Below are 17,942 nucleotides of genomic sequence, written 5' to 3' on the forward strand. Positions count from 1 at the left end.
CCCCATTTTAATAGATATTGAAATAAAAATGGTTATTTTTGCCCGACTGAATATTGAATACTCTACCTTGCTCCACCTCATTTTCAATGGCGACCAGTGTGCCCCCTTCTTCAACACAGAAATCTTGAGCTGATGTCCAGTTCTTCCAATCCCTTGGGTCTTTGGGGATTTTCACCAAAAGGCACTTTAAAAAAATGTCCAAAAAAGCATTCATTTCCATATTTTTCTTAATGAGTTAAAAACCTTCCAAAGACACTGAGGATCAGTCTTTAGAATTCTTTATAATTTTCTTGAGCAGAAATGACTCATTTTTTTTTCTTTGAGCTGCTCCAAAGATAGGAGAGTAAAACAGAAGACCAGCTTTTAGGGTAAGTCAATATCTTGCATGCATTTGTGTCAGGCAGGAACAGAAACAAGGATGTGTTTTGTTCTGTAAGGTATCAGAACGATGTCTTTTGCTCAATGAAAAACAGTATTCCTTTTAAAAAGGAGCCAGCCTGTAGTGTGGTTTTAATTTTTAAAAATCCTGTAGGTAGCAATTAATAGCTTAGTTCAATTTTATTTACAAATACATTTCCTCACTTTAAGTGAGAGGGGAATACTGGGAAATCAAACCACAACAGGGACTTAAATTCACTAATTACTTGAGTTAGCTATGTGGTTTGTAAGTCCACGAGGAAGAGCCAGAAAAGAAAAAAATGAGCCCAGTTGGGAAAGAAGCAAGGGCAGGACCAAAGAAACCTAGGGAGGAGAAATAGGTGGGACGGTGGCCAGCACTGTCAATGGGACACAAAAAGAAGGCTATGGGATTTTGCAGTGAGGGCTGATTTTTACTCATGAGAGAATCATGTCTGTGGCATGGCAGGGCTACTCATTATGGAGCGAGAAATGGAACAATAACCACTGCACAGGTCAGGTAGTGTTGAAGACACCACCCATCCGCAACCAAAGCTCGGTGAAATTTAAACATGTTAATAGGGCCAGGTGGAGTCGGGGGAGAGAGAGATAGAAAAGAAAGGCTATAGTGGATCAGGCAATGTTGCAGAGACGTCAGGAGAAACTGTATGCAAAGAATATTCTGTGTTGAATATTCTCTTGTCAATGAACATAGGCAACCCTGGTCATTGATAGGTTAGATCTTAAGATTTCACCACCCAGAAAATCCCAGTTACAAGATAATTCTAGGCAAGTGTGGAAGCCTGCACTTGAGAGAGCATCCTTCCTCATCCCCTTTTGGAATGACATCCTTCCTCATCTTTAATTTCTATATTTGTCAGTCCCCCATCCTTTCCCATCATCATAAACTCATTAAAAAGCAGAGACTAAATGTTGCTTTTTTTTGAACATCACAACAAAGAAGGTCCCCAATAAATATTTATGGAACATTATAAAAGCCAATAGACCCCAAAATAGTTGTCAAACAACATTCTCAGGCATTCTAGATTTAGTCCAATGGTTCTCAAAGGGCAGCATTCAATAATCTCTGGAGACATTTTTGATTGTCACAGCTTGATGTGGGAGCTTTGCTATTGGAATCTGGTGGGTAGGGTATAAGGATGCTATTAAGCATTCTATAACGCACAGGTCAGCCCCTCATAACAAAGAATTATTCAGCCCCAAATGTCAATAGTGCCCAGGTAATTCCTTTCAGAACTTGATCCTAATCGTGTCACTCTTTAGTTTAAAACTATTAGGGATTTTCCAAAAAAATCAAAATCTAAAAACTATAAGGGATTTTCCACTGTTCTTAGGATAAAAACCAGAAATCCTGATGTAGCCTGAAGTTGAATTACCAAATAAGAGAGGAAATACATTTTCAATTCTTCTGGTCCTCGTCACCTTGTTTGCTTCACAAAGAAATGGAATTGGCTTTAAAGGATTTTAATTTTATAGCAACTATTCTTTTATCTATTTCCTTTCATTTTGTCTCTTCTCTCTAATTACAAATTCCAAACAGTGGCACACACTAATTATTAGGCAGTCTTATCATTTAATGTGAATTCACCTTGCGTTCAGATAGTCACACTAATGAACCATTCATAAATACCAATGAACCTCATTGGTTTAGTTAGCTCAATAAATCTTTCTAGAAAACACACACACACATGCCCCCTATCCCATCCCCCAACTCATCCAACCCCCCACATTTGCCTCAGCCAAGATTTACTAGCTGGAGTATGAGAGTGTAGCCTCCTATTACCACACTTCATTGTTTCAAAAAAAATTACTACCACACTTTGAAATGGTTGTCATTAGTAATTAAAGCAAAGCAGCAATAAGACGTACAGCACTTTTAAATTGTTTATTTACTTACTAATTTGCAAAATGTGATCAAGGTTAAGGCATCTCTTATTATTACTGTGAATGAAGGATACCCTACTGTAATCCAAATGAGTTTTGAATACAAAATTCTTACCTTAAAATCATTTCCAGTTCAAAACTTGAAAATGGAATTTATGATCTTTCCCCCAAACTTGGTCCTTTTCCAGTATTCTTACTGACATTAAATGGCAAAGTCGGTCATACATTTATATAAGCCCGAAACCTGGGAGTCTCCTCACCTTCCCACCCCAGCCCCTCTTCAATCTACCATTTGGACATCCCATTTCTCAATGTCCTTCCCCCATTCCTACTGCCTCACAGTCTCTGCCTTCACTATCTTACCTTGGATTATTACAATAGCTTCCCAACCACTCTTAGAACCTTCATCATCCTTGCCTGTCTCCAGTCTGTCTTTGCCATTGCAGCATAAATGATTCTTTTTCAAAACTCATTCCTGATCATGTCCTTCTTTAGGTAAAACCCTTGAGGCATTTTTCATTGTTCTTAGGATAAAAACCAGAAACTCTTTTTTATTTCACTTTTCACATTCTAGTTCTTTATGCTTCCTTTAGTTTCTTCAATAGATTACACCCCCTCTCACCACAGGACCTTAGCACATGCTATATTCCCCTGCTTTTAATGTTTCCTGTCCTTCTGACTACATCAGTCATGTTCTCCTGTTATGTACTTTAATAGAACTATGTAAGTCTTCTTCATCATATGTGTCACAGTTATAAATTAGAGGTCTTTTCCTGAGTGATTTACTAATGTTTGTTTCCTCTCTAGTCTGTAAGCTCCAAAAGAGAAGGGATTTTGTTTGTTTTTCCTCACCATAAAATTACCAACATCCAATATAGCTAAGTGAATGAATGAATAAAGTGCTAATAATATTAATAATTAAGAGAGTGTTTTTTTAAAGGAAAAGCTATGTTGTGCATGAAATCAAATTTTGGCTAATTCCAAAGTAGATGGTGCAAAGCAGGCATTAGTACTCGACCCAGATCCCTGGATAAAGATGTGTGAGTGGAAGGATAAGAATTAATCTAATATAAACACAAGCACATGCACACTTAGCATTTTTCCTGCCTATAGCTCTGCTGTGACAAGTATCTTCGATGACTCACTCTTCTGGAAGTAATCCCAGGTCAGGACTCATATATCATCAAACACAGAGAAAATAATTTATAAAACATTAGAAAAGATGCTTAACTTCTGGTATCTCAGTTTTTTTTTTTTTTTAATTTTTTTTTCAGCGTTTTTATTTATTTTTGGGACAGAGAGAGACAGAGCATGAACGGGGGAGGGGCAGAGAGAGAGGGAGGCACAGAATCGGAAACAGGCTCCAGGCTCTGAGCCATCAGCCCAGAGCCTGACACGGGGCTCAAACTCACGGACCGTGAGATCGTGACCTGGCTGAAGTCGGACGCTTAACCGACTGCGCCACCCAGGCGCCCCATCAGTTTTAAAACTCTTAAAGGTGACTTCCTCTTCCTGTAAGCTGCCTGAGGTGATCTTTGAAAATGGTTGACTATTCACTTGACCCAAACAATCTGACAAAATCATGCAAATCAAGAGGCTCAAATATTCATGTTCACTTTAAGAACACACATGAAACTGCCCAGCCCATCAAGGGTATGCATATCTGAAAAGCCACCAAGTATCTGAAAAGTATTTGCAGAAGCAATGTGTTCAATTCTGATGGTACAGTTGTGGAGTTGGTAGGTGTGCCCAGGCCAAACAGTGGGGCTGGACACAGGGCCAGTGGCCCAAAAAAGAATTTTTACTGCACATGCTTAAAAATGCAGAGAGGAATGCTGAACTTAAGGGTTTAGATGTAGATTCTCTTGTCATTGAGCACATCCAGGCGAACAAAGCCCCCAAGATGTGGCATAGAACTTACAGGGCTCATGGATGAACCCGTACATGAGCTCTCCCTGCCACACTGAGATGATCCTTATTGAAAAAGAGCAGATTGTTTGTTTCTAAACCAGAAGAGGAGGTTGCACAAAAGAAAAAGATATCCCAGAAGAAAGTGAAGACACAAAAACTAATGGGCTGGGAGTTAATTCTGCATAAAATAAATGCAAATAAAAGTAAAACAAACAAACAAACAAGCCTCTTATAGGTGGATAGTCAACCAACTAGATTTTTTTTCTTAGAGATAACCAATAAAAATGAGCCATAGAAAATTGACAAACAAGAAGCAAAATTTAATGAGATATAACATATCGATGCTCATTCAGAACTGTGAAGTGAGTAATGTCTGTCATTGCTATCTCCCAGTTTTCCTTCTGTAACTTTGTTAATCAGGGAAGCCATCCCCACAGGGCTCTCCTCCTCTCCATTATCAATCCTCCTATTGCCAGCTTTTCTAATGATCTGATAAGCCCACTTATTCCAAGGCATACATGACAAATGAGGCAATCTCAGAAATAAAGAAAATTAAAAAATAAAGAGTCAAGGCAAAGGAGTGAGACTCCAGTGATTTTAGACATTACTATGCAAAGGAAGGTGTGATGGGTGGGGACACTTGAGCACCCTGTAACATTACTCTGTAAAAGATCCTTTCTTAGGAAGCCTGCTGTGACAGTATCTTTATTAGTCAATTCCTCTGAATGATTCAAAGACTAAGTCATGCAGCTCTCCTATTGCTGGGCAAATATTGGCTGTGCATTAGAATAACCAAGGGAACTTTTAAAAAACACTGATGCTTAGATCCAATGCAGATCAATTAAATCAGAATCTTTAGGATGTCACCTGCACCTTGACATTTTTAAAAAGCTAACATGGCAATTCTAAATATTTGATCAGGGCTGTGAACCACTAATCTAACTGTTAGTTATCAATAAAGTTTTTTTTTTTTTTTAACTTTGAGCTACACAGGGATGTTTTAATCCTGCTCCAATCCTGCTTCAGAAAGCCTTTCTCCTCTCATGTATGTGTTTGTGCTTTACTCACTCCCCTCTATTCCTTTCAAAGGAAGTATTCACTTACTCTGTTGCCCTGGGTCTGTTCCCCGGTTACTGCTACCATGCCTCTGTACATATATACTCAATATGTTTACACAGGAGAAAACATCGACTAGAGTTAAGCTGTGCAGATAAAGAAGTTTGGGGGGAGGATAATAGCCAAGGGCTGAACCAAAAACAAATATTGAGAGTTTCTAAGAATTATTTCTCTAGTGCCAAGGATCTGATTTGCTGTTAATTTCCTTAAAATACCCTCCTTTGTACATGGGAGAAGTTATGATTAGTAACTGGAACAGTTGTCCGCATGCTTTGGGTTTGCTCACTGTCTGCATCGAAAATGTGACTTTGAGACAAGATATGCATTCCTTTGTGTCTGTCCCATATAGAGCACTCCAGGATGCATCTGTTTTAATAGTTGCAAGGTAGAAAAATTAACTAAAAATGGACCAAAACCTTAAGAGCTAAAACCATAAAGTTCTAGGAAGAAACATAAGAGGTAAATTTTAATGACCTTGGGTTTGGCAAACTATTTTTAGCTATGACACCAAAAACATGAGTAAAAAGAGAAATTAGATAAATTGGACTTCATTAAAATTAAAACTGTTGTGCATCAAAAGACATTAGAAAAGGCAACCTACAGAATGGGAGAAAATACTTGCAAAACATGTATCTGATAGGGGCCTAATTTCTAGAATATATAAAGAACTCCTACAACTCAACAATAAAAAGACAACCCAAATGAAAACAAAGGACTTGAATAGACATGTTTTCCAAAGGCAATATACAAATGGTCAATAAGCACATGAAAAGACACTCAACATCCTTAGCCATTAGGCAAATGTAAATCAAACCATAATGAGATTAACTCTAGACATGCACTAGGATGCATGCAAAAAGATAGCTAATAACAAGTGTTGTTAAGGATGTGGAGAAATTGCTAGCATACGTTGCTAGCAGGCTTGTAAAATGGTTCAGCCATGTATGTGAAAAACATTTTGCTGGTTCTTCAAAAAGTTAAACACAGAATTAGTACATGATGTAGCAATTCCATTCCTAGGTGTATATCCAAAAGAAGTGAAAACAGGGACTCCAGCAGATACCTGTATGCCAATGGTCATTGAAAATTTATTAACAATAACCAAAACATGGAAACAACCCAAGTCCATCAACAGATGAATGGCAAAACAAAATGTGGTGTGGAATATTAGTTAGTCATAAAGAGGGATGAAGTTCTGATACACATTATAATATGGATAAACAGTGAAAACATTATTCAAAGAGAAATAAGCCAGAAAAAAAAGGACAAATATTGTATAAATTCACTTACATGAAATATCTAGACAGGCAAATTCATAGAGATAGGAAACAGATTAGAACTTACCATGGCTGGAGGAATGGGGAATTGGGAGTTATTGCTTAATAGTTACAGGGTTTCTGTTTGGGATGATGATAAATTTTAGAAATAAAGGGGATGGTTGAATAACATTGTGAATGTAATTATTGCCACTGAATTGTACATTTAAAATGGTAAAAATGGCATATTTTATTTTAAATATATTTTACCACGATAGAATAGCTATAAAAAGAACTAATTGTCAAAGGTTTTAATTAAAGACTTAGTTATACTCAGTGTTCTATTGAATACTTGCTACGTTTCTTATATTGAAATGTATAAATTACTTGTAACTGGTAGATTTTATAGTTTGGGAAAATAGGAATCAGGCAGAAAGTATTGACTATTAAAAATGTACCTCAATACCATATAAAGTTTTAGAAAACCACTATATTTTAGAAGATATCTCAGTGCCACCAGATTGACTGTATCATGGGGCTAAACTGATCTAGTAATTTAAGAATTTTTATATGAAGTGGCAACTGTAGGAAAGAGACAAGACTACTTGACTGGAGTCAGAAACCCTGAGGTTGATTCTCAACCTGACGCTTATTTGCTGTGAACTTCCAGAAAAAGCACACAATGTTACCAGTCTTGGTCTTCTTGTGTATAGGATGGGATAATAATTCTGTGTATTTAAAGAATTGAACAAAATAAGAAATATCTTTTAAATCAGCCAGCAAAAACTCTTTGCCACAAGGTGGAAGAAACCCAAATGTCATCAGTGGGTGAGTGGAAAAACAAAATGTGGTACATACATAAAATGGAATATTATTGTCTCAAAAAGGAAGGAAATTCTGACACATGCTCTAACATGGATGAACTTGGAGGACGTTCTGCTTAGTGAAATAACCCACTCACAAAAGATCAAATAACGTACAACTCTACTTATCCTCAGTGTCTGAAGTAGTCAAATTAATAGAAACAGAAAGCAGAATTATGGTTGCCAGGGGCTGGGAGAGGGGAAATGAGGGGTTGTTGTTTATTGGATTTAGGGTTTCAGTTTTACAAGATGAAAAAGGTCAGCAGATTCATTGCACAACAATGTGAATATACTTAACACTACCTCACTAAACACTTAAAAATGGTTAAGATGGTAAATTCTATATTATGTGAATTTTACCACAATTAAAAAAATCAGTGCCAAATATGTAGTAAGTGTTCAACAAATACGTGTAAAATCCCAGTGGCCCCATATCACAAATTAACAGTGAACGGAAGATCATAAAGGAGAGAAGGCTCTGCCAATATAACTGAATATACAGATTGAAAACTGGCTGTCAACAAAGAGCAATTTCATATTAACATATAAAATTATGACACAGTTTGGGTTTTTCCATTATCAAAGAATTAAACTTTTATATTTTGGGATGCATTTTAATTACTTCCACACCTAAGGCCTATAAAGTTATTTTATTATAAAACATAATAGAGTGGAGAAAAATTCTTGGCCTTAATTGGAGGCATTATCAGAAATAATAAATCTGGTTTACAATATCCCCACTGGCAATTTTTTTTTTTTTTTAAATTTCAATTCTGCACGGAAGCACCAGCTTTATGAGGCTCAAGATGACATTATTAGTGGGTCAATTCACACAGCGGGCAGAGCTCTATGCCAGCTCCAGGCAGGGAAGACACAAAAGAAAGGGAAGATGGAGTCTGTGCCCTCTGGAGTTGACAGCTCATTTGGGGGCAGGGCCCAGTTACACACATTCATATGCATCACGCCTAATGAAACAGTTATACAGCACAATGAAGGATTGTGAGCAAAAACAGTATACAAATGAAGGGTGGTGTCAAGGCTGTTTCTTTATTCCAAGAGATTGCCCCTACCTTGAAAACCTCAAATCTCTTGAAAGCTGTGACAAAAAAATTCCAGGTCCAGTGGACAACTCCTGGTTTTTCAAAGCCATACCTACTTTTAAAATTACGTTCTAAAATGTCTACAAGAGAGAAACACAGGCAACTTTTTGAAAATGAGTTTACCTTATAGTTAATATATAGCCATCCTTTGGGACATGTTCCATGTTGTTTTGGGATATCTTTCTCTTTCTCTATGATCCAAACCTTCTTTCGCTTACAGATGCTAGGCATAGAAACTGAACACTCTTCACTAGCCCAGAGTCCTGGAGGAGTAAATGAGTTAGAGATGACCTGAAATAATGGTGACTCTTTGTAAGCATTCTTTGTGTATCACATTTTTATGACTGCTAATGGTTTATCATAATTTTTTAAATCTAGAAATTGGACTAAACTGCTAACAGAGTTCTCTCATGGCAAGAGCAAACTGGTCAGGGTGCTAAATCAGTAATTCTAATTTGAGAATGTAGGAATTTCGCAAATGCCAAAAAAAAGAAAAAATGCCCCAACTAACTGAAATATTACAGTTGAAATCACAGAACTGATTAAAGTGCTAAGAATATTTAACTTGGTTAACAGAAGAATGTAAAGTAATATTTTTGTTTTAAAATATTCAATTTCAATATAAAGAGAAACAAGATTCTAAAACAATAGATGATCATTTCTAATTTCTAATTCTTTAGAAAATACACAATGTAGAAAAATTAACTCTGTAACTTCTAAGAAAGAAGCACTTTTCAACACGCACCCTTAAACAAAACAGGCACACATAGACATGCCTTCAGGAAGATACATCCCAAAGTCCTTAGCCTCCTGTAAAATGTATTTTAATTTAGAAGAGCTATATTTTCAGAGTAAAGGTTATAGAATGCATTTCATTAGCATTCAAGTTATAAATCCCAGAATAGGGCAGGGATGCATGTAAATTGCAAAGGCAGGTTTCAGTTTTCTAGTGAGGGATATGAACCAAAAAAAAAAAAAAAAGGCATTTTGAAGGAGGGGCTGGCATGCTATTTTCAATGCAGAGTAGCTGCTAGTCTTCCAGAATCACAAAACAGCCTTTCTGTAGGCTGTTGTGACACCTGCTGGCAAAAGAGAGCTGATTAACAACGTGGTTTTTCCTTTCCTTTCTCTGCAGACACCCTTCCACCAAGGATTGCTTTCCGTGCTTATCCCTCTCCTGCCTTGATGCACAGGTTCACTATGAATCTGTTAAGAGTCAGGAACATAATTACCTTTTATAGGATAGAAAGAGTGGGGTGAATATGAGTGGACAATGAACCCAAATAACATTGTACTGATAAATTAAAAAAAAACCCACCCATCTTAAACGTACATGTATTTCTAAATCCAACTTGGAGACAGTTGGTATTCTATGGCAAGAAACAGTTAATGACAGGCATTAAAAAAATACTGAATTCAATGAAAATCTTTCTTAAATGGGAAAGTGGAAGTAAATTTCATAGAGGGTAAAGTTCTGGCCAAATATAAACTGAATATTAAGAAGAGATTTTAAAAATGAGCCCATATTGGGGCGCCTGGGTGGCGCAGTTGGTTAAGCGTCTGACTTCAGCCAGGTCACGATCTCGTGGTCCGTGAGTTCGAGCCCCGCGTCAGGCTCTGGGCTGATGGCTCGGAGCCTGGAGCCTGTTTCCGATTCTGTGTCTCCCTCTCTCTCTGCCCCTCCCCCGTTCATGCTCTGTCTCTCTCTGTCCCAAAACTAAATAAAAACGTTGAAAAAAAAATTAAAAAAAATGAGCCCATATTGACATTTTATAGAGAATAGTATTTGTCAGGTATATTTTTGATCAGTGTCAATGGGCCTATTTCTGGTGCCATTTTGCTTCATGAGGAATGACTTATCTGGTTGTAATTCATTTTCAAGAACATGAACACATGGAATTAACTGTAGGGATGACCATCCTTAAACCTTAAGACTGATGAAATGAAACACATTCAACTAAAAAGCAAATTAGCCAAATAAAACCTTTTCACTGAACTAATGCAATGAAAAGGAGACTTCAAGCCTCCTGAAAACTATCAGTTTGTATTATAAACCCCAAAATAGATGAGTAAAATAACCTGTTAGGGATGAAATGAAGCCACATCTCTGGCTCTGATTATTCATAGATCCATCTCTTCCCTTGTCCCAGTTTTGGTATGTTACTGGCGTTCCATCTCTCCAGCTGTAGGAAAATGGAAAAATTTAGGGTCTTCTCTTTTTCTGTATGTCCAGTCTCCAAACACCATTCTTGAAGTTCTGGGGTATGGACTAAAGGCATAATGTTTTACTAAATTAAAAAAATACTCATGTCTTTGGTTAGAGAAATGAAAATTTATGAGTTAAAGATAATGTTTGAAGGCTATTCAACAAATTGATTACTAAGATCTAGTCCAATCATTCTGCAAATAAAACCTGTCAAACAAAATAAAATGCAAATTGATCTAGGTCCATACCGAAATTCATCATTGGCTCTTTCTTCTTGAAGTCCAATCCACCAATTTATACCATACTTTGATAGCTATTAAAAAAAAAAAAGAAAGAAAATGTCAGCGTTTATTCTACTTGTTTTCCCTTTTCACTATTAAGATTAATGGGGTTGCTGTTAATAGCTTTCTATTCTTTAGTATTTTACCCAATTATCTAAAGAAGAGTACACTAGGCCTAGCATCTTCAGAGAACCTGAAAATTCGTTATCTTAAAATATTCTCTCCTCATTATGAAGGGAAATTGGAATCAAATATTGAAAATCTTTCTTACAACTTTCCCTATGTATTTAAAAGTACATTTTCTAACTTTAATAAGAGGGCTTTAAAAAGTAATATTGTAAAGTAAAATAGGACTCCTTTTTTTCCCTAAAAATTTAGTGTTTTATCACCTCAGCAGTTTATAGAAGTTTACTGCCTGTGCCATGCTGTTTAAAAACAATCAAGGCACAAAGACATCAATAGTAAAAAAGATTTTGAATTTTTGGCATTAGTCTGATTGTTAAGCTTTTAAACTGAGTCATAGCATGCTCCCCATTTAAATAGACACAATATAGGACAAAGGAATCTGACAGAACTTCCAGTGTTTCACAATCAGAAAATTATTTCTATATTTTAATGATATTGTACCATTATTTATCAGACAGATCCCAGTACACTAAAGTCTAAAATGAAACCCCATGTTCACACATGTGTGCATGGACATGTACATACATTATGGCAAATATAATACCGGACTGATGACCCTGGAAATTGAAATTCCCTCTTTAACTATAAAAGAGGAAGAGGCAGTAAGAATTTCTCTAAGACTTCTAAATCAATATACTGTATTGTGTGTGTGTGCTCAGTGTGTGTGTGTGTGTGTGTGTGTGTGTGTGTGTGAAATGTAACTTAATTTTTAAGCTAAAAGCCTGTTAATTTGAAGGCATTGCATATTTAAATTTGCACTTCATTTCTTCTGTAAAAATTGGAGAATACACCTTAAGATATATTTTTTTTCCCACAGAATTTTGGGTCATCATACAACAGAACCTAACAGCTCTCTAACATTCTAATTTATAAACAGGTATTTTTACTCCTTGAATAGTGTGGCTGTCTGCTATATCAGCAATTTGAGAGTAATGTAAGATGGAGCAACTATAATTTGGGGTCCCTGAGGTGTTGTTTCATGGACATGTTCTTACATGCTGAATTTAGATTCCTTTTGTCAAGCTTTGGAATGGGTCCATGGAGACTGGCTGTGAACTCAGTGGGAGAACCACAACAATTTCATTCAATCTAAAGAGGTCTCACATGCAACAATAGTGGAAATCACAGGCTGATTGTTCACTGCCCCAATTAGGGACCTCTAAAGAGAAATTATACCTACTGCATCTTAAGTGACATATTTATTACCACTTCAATTACAGCATGGTAATCCTCTATATGGCACACCACAACCTGTTGGGATACGGAATAGAGCTGCAAGCAAGAAGGACAAGCTAGAAGCTAGGGTGAAAAATGCATGGTGAAAAATAGATGTTTTAAATTTTAGCTTAGGTATAAATTCACAACAATAGAAGACTTATTAACATTCTTTCCTATAAAGAAATGTGATATGACCACAGATTTCATAACATCAACTATGTTTTGTGACAGCCATTATAGATAGCATCATATGGGAAGAATACTTATAAAAAAATACAGCACCAGCTAATATAATCTACAAAGTAATTAATCTACAATATAATACAAGAATAGCCTGTCATCTCTTCAAATGTTTCCATCAAAAACACCAAAACCAAGTTATTTTAAGGTTTTTAAAACATCATATTTTGGTGGATGACTAATAGACTTGATATATTTTTGTTAGAAGTATTTAGACATGAACTTATAAAAATAAGAGTAAATTTCAATTTTGACATGCAAATATTGCACAACACAGCATAAAATGTTAGCTGAGTGGACTATTTGGCTAGTAGTTCATGTTAAACAATTCCCACAGTGCTATGGCTTTTTTTTGGCATTAATCTAACCCAACAAGATGGTTCAAAAAAGAAGTACTCAAAAATTCACTCTCATCATGCCTGTGGTATTCCGTTATTCAAAGAGAAAATACTGACTAACCACATTTCCAAGATAGAAACACTGTAAAAAAAAATTCTTCAGATTTTAAAAACTGTATCCAGCTTTCTTTTTCAATAGTTCTTTTACTTTCCAATTGTTATTTTTGTTCTTCACATTTCTAAGTTACTACTCTTTTAGGGAAACTATACAACACATATGGAATATTAAAAATATTTAATTAGTATTGTGATTCTTCCTGCACTAATAGGATGAGTGTGCCACAAAAGTGAGTGGTATGACCTCGACATGTTTAGTTCACCATCCTGGAATAAAGTAGCTTCTGAACTGACTCCTTCTAGTAGGACCTTTGTAGATATGGAGTTTCTCACTCATGAACTGTAAATGGTCACCATAAATACCACTACTCTCACCACCACCAAAAAGTGCCTAACACAGCCACAATATTATGCAATAATAACTGTTTTGGAAGCCTATAGTTTTCTTCTTTTTAAATTGATACCCTTTCCCCTTACCTCTCTTGCCCCTTTTTCAATCTGCACATTTTATACCATCCAGTAGTTTTCTTTTGTGGTGTTAGATCAGTCAGTCGCTCACCCATGATACTGACAGGGCAATTTATAACAACATGGTCTCAGGCTGGGTAACAGTTTTGCCATATAAGATACCATAAGGTTTGTGTGGTTTGAGATCACACTAGATTTAGTCCTCAACTAGTATCATAGAGCTAGGTATGACTTCTCAAACAGCTAAACCAATGGGTTTTATTATTCCCTTCTATGGGAGGTATTAACTCTGCCATCCCCACTGGCTTCCCAAACACTAATAATTGGGAGGTTGAATTAAGGGAAAGGTGAAGATAGAAGACCTGCAGATGTTTCCAGGAGAGCTAAGCTCATTGGAAAGATCAAAGAAGTCTTTCATTGCTCATGTCTGGGACAGGGCTGGCACCATCTTTTGGAGACGGATTTTAGAACTAGCATTTTAATATAATGAAGACATTGTGCGCTTATATCCCTCCCATGGCGCTGCTCTGCTGCAAGCAGAGGGTTTTAAAATGACACCGTAAGTCAGATGGCCTGGGTTCACTTTCAGATTCCACCACTCAGCTGCTGTGCAAGTAACCAAGTTACTTCACCTCTTTGGAGTTTCAGCTTCCTCATCTGTAAAATGTACTAATAATAGACTTCCCATAGATAGTCCTTGGAAAGATTAAATGCCATTAAACATTAATACTTAGCACAGTGCCTGACACTGTTACAGTAAGTACTGGCCAAATATCAGTTCCCTTTGAGACATACACTTTGTCATGTCAGAGGATGGATTGATTTTCAGACATTGACCTGATGTCTTGTTATTGCCACCAGGAATCCGCTGTCTTGTTAAAGAAACAAACATATTTTATGACATCATGTTAATACTTAACATTATGGTTTTGGCTTGAGTGTTCCATTTGTGGGAGAGGAAAGGTGGTAAAAATAGTGCACAAAATAGTGGGGAACATCATGTTCTAGCGATTGGTCTATCACTGAGTCTGTGGGACTGTGAGGTTGTCATCGAATATCCCTGTTGTTCAGCTTTTTCCATCACAAATCAGTAGTGGTCTTGACCTACGTACACCTCACAGGCTCCTGTGCATCAAACAGGATTATAGAAATGGAAAAGCTCCATGAGCTGTAAGGGAAGACATTTCTCTTACAACCCAAGGATGCTTTAAATATAGAGCTTCATTTTAACAATCAACTTACAAACATATGAAAAGATGATAACTCAACAAAGGATTCCTGGTGATCATGAAATAATGTTAAATTATGGAAAAGAAAAAAAGTCTTTTCCTTACTTTCAAAGATTTCCTAAGGAAAACTGGGAGTGAGGTTTCTCCCCTTAATGTCCCCTTGGTAATTTCTACATATTGCTCCCTTTTCACTTATTATTACTTCCAGTTTTATTTATTTATTTATTTATTTATTTATTTATTTATTTTTTTAACGTTTTATTTATTTTTGAGACAGGGAGAGACAGAGCATGAACAGGGGAGGGTGAGAGAGAGGGAGACACAGAATCTGAAACATGCTCCAGGCTCTGAGCTGTCAGCACAGAGCCCGACGCGGGGCTCGAACTCACAGACCGCGAGATCACGACCTGAGCCGAAGTCGGCCGCTTAACCGACTGAGCCACCCAGGTGCCCCAAGTTTTTTTTAAAAACAGAGTCTCATTTTTGTGTTCTTGACATTATGTCTTTGACAAATATCACAATCCCCAACACTTACCTTAATAAATACTTAATAAGTAATACTTAAAAAATACTTAATAAACACTTACCTTAATAAATGCTTGGTGAAGAAACACAAGGAAAACATATACTATTCCTGGCAGTCTGTTTCATTATTTAACAGGTTTTGGATGCCTTTCCAATTAGCCTAGCTCCTCAAAGATTGTCTAAGTCTGTTTTACATTGAAATGGAAAACCACTCCCTATCGTTTTCTGAATATTGAGTCTTTAGAGTCTTATAAATATTGTACTCTTGTAAGTAAAATTCAGAACTTTAAATCAGCCATGTGCTCTCCCCACCCTCTCCCCAGTATACCATGTCTCTCATTTGTGCTTTATTTTCTCCCATTCCATTTATCTATTTGTCTTTTCCTAAACTATTTTCTAATGCTATGTGCTTATATTGATTATGGTCTTTCTTCTCAGACTAGATTATAAGCTTCACAAGGGCAGGAATTTTGGTCTGTTTTAATCACTGATAGAGCCCAAGTCCTTCAAAGAGTAGACTCCGAATAAATATGTCCAGAATGACTGAATGACCCTCACTAAAACAATAAAGCCCTACTTACTCATACTGATGCTACTAAGAATCAAGAAAAGTGATATGATGACCAACATAGTAAGCCTGTGTTTCCATTATTTTCTCTTAATCCCTATACGAAAAAGAAAAACAATTCTTAAAAAACCTGTGGCTTTTAATGAAACTTAAATAAATGTCTGAAATAAAAAAAAATCCTCCCAAAGACTGAAGAAGGGGCTAAGCTCTGAATCTCTCATGGTTAATTATACTGAAATACCGCTCTTATTTTCCTGAGGATAAATTCTTGCTCATGTGCAGAATGAATTGTGAGAAGATCACCACGTAGCCAGCCACAGACAAACTCAAAGGAGGACCATTCTGCAGCATAGGTATGAAAAAGATACTCTGCATCCTGATAAAAGAGCCAGGGTGCATCTGAAAAACAACAAGACCAAAAAAACAAAAACCAATGCAAATCATGCAAAAACTATTGACTGATATAATACAGACTTAATAGGATATGTTATGATCGACCCCAAATTTGTAATTCAGTTGCTTAGCATTAAAAACAATGTGTGCGTTTACATATACGTAAATATTTTTACATACACATAACTCAGCATATAATTTGCTTAATTTCCTTGGTATAGCTAAGAAAACTACATTTGTATTCCAAGGTCTGGGATAAATGCATATTTTAAAGTCACATGTCATGAAAAGAGTGTTAAGCTATAATACTAATCTTTAATCATATTTAATGACTTTTATTAATTTGATTATTAGTTACTTTGAGCAAATTAGTTCTGGATTGAAATAAGAAAAGAGAGGCTCGATTGGAGGACTGTAATAATACAGTAATTGTATATGATAGCAGGTAGTTAGAAATTGAAGAACCGCCAGGATAGCTCTTACCGTACTGGTACCAGGGTGGAATCTTGGGTCTCACATCTGCAAAGTGAAAACAAGCCACCTTGAGGGACATTTCTTAACAAGTGCGCCAACTCTGAAGTACTTCAGCTCTAAACACAACATCTTGGACTTTGCTCTTTAAAAGAGCATTTAAAAACCAGGTACTTTTGTGCTGTCTGAAATATGGTTAGTTCTCAAACCTGAAAAGGAGGCTCAAGAGAGGCCTCTGATTAAAGAAGAAAGGATGTGAGCACTTGTCAAGGGCCTACTGTGTGGCACACACTGTGGCGGGTGTTTTCTCTTACTCATTTGACAAGTGATTTGGTTTGCTTGTCATGTCACAGTGACATTTCTTCCAGACTGTACTTGAAAAATATCATATTCCACAATACAGTTGGTTATCTTTGTTTCCCATTAACTAAATTAGCGTACTGCCATGGTGTCACCTTTTCTCATTCCCCTACGATGCATCCTTTGCTCAACTCGTGCAATTTGGTTCATCACGAGGGTTGTTGGTACTGTAGACCAGGATGCTTACATTTTAGATTTCTGTAACTCTTCACTTGGAAAAGTGCCATGGATTATTAGAAAGCAAACACATAGTAAATATCTTATTACTATTTTTACCTCTTGGAATCTTGCATATCCATTCACGTTTGGAACCACAGTGCAAGGGCAGCAATGTTTTATTTGTTTTATAAATAGCACAATTTCTTGCATCTTCTCCAAAATAAGTATTGTCTAAAAATGAAGAGACAACCTGCAGCAGATCAAGTTCATTATTTCTTAATGATGATCCCCCACAAAAAGTTTCTCTGTAAATAAATCACAATAGGCTTCTGGAGGAAGCTTAAGAAATGTCTGGATAAAATTGCATTTAGGGGCGCCTGGGTGGCTCAGTCGGTTAAGCGGCCAACTTCGGCTCAGGTCATGATCTTGTGGTCCGTGAGTTCGAGCCCCGCGTCGGCTCTGTGCTGACAGCTCAGAGCCTGGAGCCTGTTTCAGATTCTGTGTCTCCCTCTCTCTGACCCTTCCCCGTTCATGCTCTGTCTGTCTCTGTCTCAAAAATAAATAAACGTTAAAAAAAATTAAAAAAAAAAAAGATTGCATTTAAAGATTGTCCCACATTTGCAAAGAACAAGCTAA

General features: G+C 36.6%; 1 protein-coding gene across 3 annotated transcripts in view; it reads right to left on the reverse strand.

Moving 5' to 3' along the window:
• Positions 1-17,942, reverse strand: part of PLA2R1 (phospholipase A2 receptor 1) — a 125,493-nt gene that overhangs the window by 17,591 nt on the left and 89,960 nt on the right. For all 3 annotated transcript variants that reach the window (XM_086718712.1, XM_025912266.2, XM_086718713.1), the window contains 7 exons: positions 17,424-17,556; positions 16,800-16,835; positions 16,165-16,322; positions 11,002-11,066; positions 10,627-10,730; positions 8,671-8,810; positions 67-184 (listed from right to left, as the gene is read on the reverse strand). In XM_086718712.1, coding sequence (XP_086574838.1) covers positions 67-184; positions 8,671-8,810; positions 10,627-10,730; positions 11,002-11,066; positions 16,165-16,322; positions 16,800-16,835; positions 17,424-17,556 — 754 coding nt within the window. The remainder of the gene's footprint in view (positions 1-66; positions 185-8,670; positions 8,811-10,626; positions 10,731-11,001; positions 11,067-16,164; positions 16,323-16,799; positions 16,836-17,423; positions 17,557-17,942) is intronic.

Source organism: Puma concolor, chromosome C1 (genome assembly GCF_028749965.1).
Source record: "Puma concolor isolate L17-30 chromosome C1, mPumCon1.1.hap2, whole genome shotgun sequence".
Lineage (NCBI taxonomy): Eukaryota > Metazoa > Chordata > Mammalia > Carnivora > Felidae > Puma > Puma concolor.